Source organism: Haliotis asinina, chromosome 3, assembly GCF_037392515.1.
Source record: "Haliotis asinina isolate JCU_RB_2024 chromosome 3, JCU_Hal_asi_v2, whole genome shotgun sequence".
Lineage (NCBI taxonomy): Eukaryota > Metazoa > Mollusca > Gastropoda > Lepetellida > Haliotidae > Haliotis > Haliotis asinina.
This window is the reverse complement of record NC_090282.1, coordinates 31326874-31333684: the sequence shown is the minus strand read 5'-3', so window position 1 is coordinate 31333684 and position 6811 is coordinate 31326874. Positions and strand designations below refer to the sequence as shown.

Sequence of the window (6811 nt, the reverse complement as noted above, 5' to 3'; positions counted from 1 at the left end):
ACTACCTCTTGCTACTACTCCTTTGTTTTGCATTGAAGCTTGTTTGTTTGTTTATACAAGAATACTTTGATCAGTTCTTTTAAGGATCATCACAAACACAACTTTAAAGATGCAATCAGATAAAACTAATGTTTGTATAAACAAATAGCTGATCAAACAAGTGAGGATTATCAATCCGTCCTGTTTCCTGGTTATTTAATTATTTTTTTTTAAATGTTATGTTCTTTACTTAACTAAGTCAGTGGAATGAGTCCATTATTATAAAGGGTGCCTAATTGAAATGAGTATTTCAACAGTAGTCGAGTTGGGAAGTAGTCCAGTTGGAGAGTAGTCGTATTGGGAGGACACCGATTTCAGGCAAGTTGTAAGAGATAATAAGGGTCTTACTGTATCAATAGGAAGCTAAAGTGATTGCATATGCCCCAATATTTATATACTATAGACAAAAATATTGTTTATGATATACACTATTATGTATGTATAACAACATACTGTTGTAAAGCATGACATTGTGCCTTTAAGGGAGATAACTCCACACACTGGCCCTTTCACTGTCTATCTGTTTGATGTAAGCATGTTTTGAGATTCATGTGTCTGCACTGGTGTTTTCACTGTTCTGTTGGTTGTGGTAAGTTTTTAAGTAAGTTTTTTCAGCATGCTCTGAGAGTGAAGCTGTTAGACATTAACCCAGCTCCCTTTTCATGTCTTTGCTGTTCTGAAGTAAATCAAACTTTGTTTTAATAGCTTGTTTATTAAGTCATATACAAACACACAAGTTGATCCTCATAATATGGCACTATCACTCAACATTACAGATGTACACTCAACTCTCATAGATCAAGTAACTCCTGACTACAACACCCTAACTATTATGACTGCTGAAGAGACCCATGTAACAGGATTACGTGTCTAACACCAGTGCACACTTCTACCCATCCTGAAACACGTGACTGGCAACCAGGACAACTTTGATACCTAGGTGAAAATGACTCACTCATGTCCAGAACATTTTCTCACATTGAATTCTTCACTTACCAGAGCGATGGACAGAAAGTCATTAATTGTAGTAGTTTTTTCCACATTATCAAAAGCATACCAACAATGTACCGGCAGAATGAAATATAGAAGAAAAGATTAAAGGGAATCTTTTGATTCTAGATGTAATTAGAATGTAGTGAATGCAACATTTCACTCTGTTTCTTATTTCTTGCTCTGAAGCACTTTAACTGAAGGAAACTGCAGCAATAGTACACTAATCTGTTGAAAGAATTATTATTTTTATTCCCTCTGAACACTGTTTATAACTTGGGTTTTCATCGTGTTCATTTTTGTAAGGTTGTAACTGTATACATTAACAGGCTTTCATGAAGGTTTCCACCCAGTTTGACAGATGATGACAGCACAGAAGTTACACATATTTCTCCTCCTCCTCCACAACCACCACCACGGGTTTATCATTAATGTATGTGGTGGCCTCCCTGGGTGCAGGCTCCTCTCTTGGTAATGTCGGTCGCAGATCTACACCCGGTCTCCCAGGCTTTAACATAAGAAACTTGACTATGTGTTTAAGAGCATTGTCATTGAAACCTTTCACTTCTCCTGCCTCCACAGTCTCGTACAGTTTCATCTCTGGAGTGTGCCAACAGATGTTCCTCAGGGGGTTGCCATCATCATCCTTCCATAGCTCTAATGTGTTTAGCTGGTAGGCGAAAAATGTGAAACGTTGGCCATCACTTAAAATCGTTTGGGTTGTGAATGGGTAGGTGATATCTATTGCAGAGCTGAAACCTGTGAAAGGAAATAGAGAGATTTGTATGAATAGTAATTACGTGTAGTTCATGTTGGTGATAAGCTGATTTACTCTTGCCTCTAACCGGAACAGTACATATTTCTAATGTCAAAGATTCTTTGCAACGCTGACAGTTATGTAACAACACTCCAGCCATGTCAACCTGCACGATGATTATGTGAACTGACTGCCACCATTTCCAGATACTAAAAGAATCTTCGGGATTGGTGCATGAAACTTTTTCAAGACACTGGGTCTCACAGGTTCATTAAACGAAAAATGGAAAAGTTTTTTGGAAGTATTCCGAACTGGTGAACATATACACATATGGTCATCGCCATTAACTGACTTATGCTAGCAATTAGTATATCCTGACACAGATAACACAATATTTCTTCCCAATTGTCAGGTGAACTATATTACCTTGGTAGTGAGCTTCAGCAACAAGTCTTGTAAATGAAGTGTTCATCCCCATGCCTGTCAACAGCTGCTGCTGCTGAACATCATTAAACTGTTGGCCATCCTCACGCACCTCGTTTGATGTACATACTGTCAGCAAGCCAAACTCACATGGATCACCAACCCAATGCCCTGTAGAAACATTGTATAACTGTATGATAGTGGTGGCAAGGGACACATCATCTGTAATCTGAAGATTTTGCAGCTGGGGTCATATCTTGTTCATTAAGATGCTGGGAGCTTTAACCTGCATCATCAGTATTGGGAGCAGGTAATTGCAGTTTGTCCATACTGAATTATCTGAACGTGGCATATGTCATAAAAATTATAAACGATTAGTGGCATGTTTTAATTATGATACACAATAATCATAATAATGAATTGGATGACAGAGTATTTGTTTGAATAACCATGTTATAATGTTAAGAACATTAACAAGCACTGAGCTTGAAAACAGTCAAATGCTCAATATATTGATACTAGTCACGGTTAGTGAATAGTAACTAGTAGTCAACATGGATATGAGCACTGTTTTCAGTTGACAATATACAAACTAAAAATGTGAAAGAAACTTACCAGCAACAACTGAAGGCTGAAGTTTCCTCTGGAAGTTCTGACCATATGTAAGAGGGTGATACTCCAGCTCAGGATAGGTTGCTGTCTTGCAAAATTCATCATCCTGGGGTAAAAACTGAAACAAAAAGCAACACTTCACAAATGTAGTAAATTTTACAAAGGATATGCCATGCACACGAACCCATATATTTCTGATGTTACAAAGAATACACAACCACTAACAATAGAAATATGCAAGTGTTATCAATACAGTTTCAATGGCATCAGCATGTCATTTTGATATTACCATGATGACAATCACAATCATTTATTTAACTGACATGCAATACACCACTTAACAGATGCAGTGAGAATTCCACCCATATCTGCACTAGACTTTAACAAGAACAAATTTCTTTTAGTGGCATTTTCAGAAGTTGGATATATCTTTCAGTATGCTCTATTACAGTTAAAGAAACGTGTTAAAACTACTTATCAGATGAGGTATGATTTGGGAAAGACTTCCACTCGCATTCCCCTATAATTCACCATGTTCATTCTTCATATGGTAAGGATGAGTTTTAAGGTGTTTCCTTAACTGTATCTGAACATACTGAAACATCTGAACGTCTGAAATACCACTCAAACATAAATTTCCTTACCATCAAATTCAAGTGGGGATACGGGCGGAAGTCTTACTATGATTTCAGTAGAATGACATTTATGGGTAGATACAGGTGGAAGTTTTTCAACAGATAATTATTGATAATCAAATTGTCCTAAGACAAACTAAACTGTCAAAGTACCTCCGGCAGTGGGTTTTCACTCCTGATGACAAAATCTGCTTGCTGACATGCCTGTAATCGACTTTCATTAACTGTCACATATTTCTTGTTATCCTCATCATTGTCAAGTATTTTCTGACGACTAAATCCATGTCGATCCCAGAAGGCTTCCACACGAACGTTTTCATCAAACTGTGCAGTGGTTAAATGATCACAGTGAGCCGACAGACAGGTTGTGAGAGCATTAAACAAGCTTTTCAGTAGTACTTGTGAGCTAAGTGCCGGCCGATCCCAGGGAAGAGCCTTTGTAACTAATTTGTCCCTGGCAAGTATCTCCTTTTCTAAACAAATAGTGTCAATAACAACTGGTTTTAATTTATTCACAACTTCATCCACTTCAAGTGAAGTGTACACAGTTGGCATTCCCTTCACAAGGTGAGTTTTTGTTGCATACTGTTGATACGGCAAAACACGGGGGTATTTCTCCGCTACCTTATATTTCCACATCGTCATTTTCTTCTTGGTTATCATGTCTATCCTGTCTTTCACTGACGTGACATTTGATAACTTTTCTTTTTTGGTCCGCCAGGCCCATGCCTGTCGCCTATCCATTGCTCCCCAGCTACCCTCGGGGAACTTGGGTCTGACAGGTGGATAAAGGTCTCGGCTTTCATGCTCGACTACTACATTCTGGTGAACCAGACTACTGTATCTGCGAGACACCTTCAACAGACGTTTACAAATCCTCGAAGCCGAATCAACACGACTACACATGGCCGCCGCCATTTTGCATCTCCGATGTGAATACAGCAAATGCTTTGATTGGTCTACATGATTTACCCTCTCAGACATCTCCCAAATATTAGTATCAACTACATGAGCTTTGCTTGTACAGAAACATTATCCCATTTCTTGCCAAACCGCCTTAGAGCTGGCGCGCAGGTGTTTACAAATATATAAAAAGGCACCATAACAAATAGGCATCATTCGTTGTGATATATGATTTATGTACTGTCCCTAGTGTGGTCTATGATGTATGTACCATGGCCTATACCAATGTTGGAATTATGAAACGTGCTGCAATGATTGTACTGTCTGCGAGAAAATACTGAAGCTCTGTTGATTAATGATATATGTCTACTAATGTTAAAATTATGAAACTTATCTCACCGAGCACACACCGTGCGACCAAATTGAAACGGTGTGGGGAACGTTGTATGTTTGTATTTATAATATAATGGAACATGATAACAAACTGTGGACAGTGACCAAAGTACCATGGGTCGATGGCTTACATGTACCCTCTTTGCAAATAAACAAAAACAAAAAGAAGAAGAAGAACAGATATTCCATGATTTTCATGAAAATATTGTTTAGGTAGATATGTGCCATTTAAAGATCCAGAATAGCTGAAAACATATTTCTGAAAATAGTTGTATTTAAATAATAGATTCCAGTAGGCATACATGTGTTGAAAATGGGGCGGAGGGGTAGATTAGTGGTTAACAGTTAACACCGATCACACGGGTTCGATGCTCCCATATGGGTACACCATGCCATATTGCGGAAAATTGCTAAAAGCGGCGTACACCAAAACTCACTGACTGTCTTGGAAAAACATACCAATCAACTTAGTCATAGTCCGTCTAATCACACTTCTCCAATAGAAAGATGGAAAGATCAGTGTATACGGAAAGAAGTTTGTTAACATATGGAATAAGATAATTAATATGGACCTCATTCAATGTGTTAGCTTGTAAATTGCACATTCTGGAGTGATTATCTTTTAGTCAACGACGCAGTAAAAACAATGTCCTTTCAATCACATTTCTCTTGAAAAATATGCAGTGTCAGTTGGCACAGATACTTTAGAGGAGGATGCACTTAAAATAGGTAGAATCCAAAGCACGCCTACCATCATTATGATACTCTGTTAAAGGGGCACTGATGCGAAGAGAATTATTTTTCTCGCAAACGGTCTAATTACGAAACCAAGCTGCAAATTGGTCAGCACTCGCTCCCTCGACCGTGACGGACAAAGGGACTGGGCTTCTGTCTACATTAGTAGAATTTCTTCACCCTAAGCAGTCAGGAGGCCGGTTGGGTTACGAAATCACCGCGTCTACGAAAACACCGTCTCCCATGCCCATCACATACCATTACTTAAAAATAGCCACGGTATTCCTTGTCTGCTTGTAACAAAATATCACTGCAGTGTACTTTATTTCTGATGTCTGGATGGTATAGTGACTGATCCAATTTCATCCTATTTCTGTATTTTTTACCTCGTTAAGCGTTACCTCGCCTGGTGTAAGGCAGACGTTTAAGAAATAAGCGCCGGGTCTCTAATAAGCGCCTGGTACGCGTGTTATATAAATGTTTTCTTTCTTGCTCCAAAAACAGACGGCCGCTACCTTGAAGTGACGTAATGCTCACTAGTGGTGACCCAGTTAATTGAAACAATCGAAGCTTGCTCGCAATGAATAACGACCAAGCGATCGATCATGTTTTCTCATAATCGAACACAAACAATTTTGGAACACTTGTTTGTTGTAACAGTGTATTTCACAGAATCAACTTGTCATAGTTGATTTTGCCTGTTGAATTTTATAAGCACTACAACCTCGTTCTCAGTCATCATTTATCTTAAAGACACCAGGAAATGTATGTTCCTATCATGCTACTTATCCTGTGATATTTGCAAATGCAGTTTCTGCAATTTGAAAAAAAACGACCTACGTGTTTCTTTATTTATTTATTGTGCATTAACAAACATAACCAGGAACATTTGATAAATAATTATAACTATTATTTTCGATGATTTTATCTGTTGTTATGAACCAATCATCAATTATGAGATCTAAACCAATCCACAAAGCTAATATGCTCTGGATCTCTAACAGTCTCTGTCCGTTGAAAAAGTAAGTTCCAGGGAGCTTATTAGAGGAAATACGGTATTGATATTAAAGTCTCATTTTCGCGATGTCGGTTACTTGTATTTCTGTATAACAATTTTATGTGCTAGAAGTAAGAGACAACAGATGCAAAGGTTAGAAGTTGGTGAGTAATAAGACATTAAGATACGTGATAGATGACAAGTTTTTTATGATATATGATGCAACGTTTCTTAAAGAATACGGTAAACAAGGACACCATTTTTATTGCTACTCAAAGACAGATTGAACATTCACACTTCCCGCGTTTTAAACAAGACATCACATGA

At 38.0% G+C, this 6811-nt stretch overlaps 1 protein-coding gene across 1 annotated transcript; it reads right to left on the bottom strand.

Moving 5' to 3' along the window:
* Nucleotides 1–731: 731 nt before the first annotated feature.
* LOC137276725 (large ribosomal subunit protein mL65-like) lies at nt 732–4607 on the bottom strand. The gene is made up of 4 exons (XM_067808357.1): nt 3610–4607; nt 2825–2939; nt 2213–2380; nt 732–1788 (listed from the first exon to the last, which is right to left on the bottom strand). The coding sequence occupies exons 1-4, from the start codon at nt 4438–4440 to the stop codon at nt 1409–1411; spliced, it is 1494 nt and encodes a 497-aa protein (XP_067664458.1). The 5' UTR covers nt 4441–4607; the 3' UTR covers nt 732–1408.
* Nucleotides 4608–6811: the final 2204 nt, after the last annotated feature.

Coding starts and splice junctions, on each gene's coding strand:
- LOC137276725 (XM_067808357.1), bottom strand. CDS start 4,440: ATGTCTGAGAGGGTAAATCATGTAGACCAATCAAAGCATTTGCTGTAT. Junction 2,940..3,609: donor GTGAAAACCCACTGCCGGAG/GTACTTTGACAG, acceptor TTTTTGTTTCAG/TTTTTACCCCAGGATGATGA. Junction 1,789..2,212: donor TGCTGAAGCTCACTACCAAG/GTAATATAGTTC, acceptor TTCCTTTCACAG/GTTTCAGCTCTGCAATAGAT.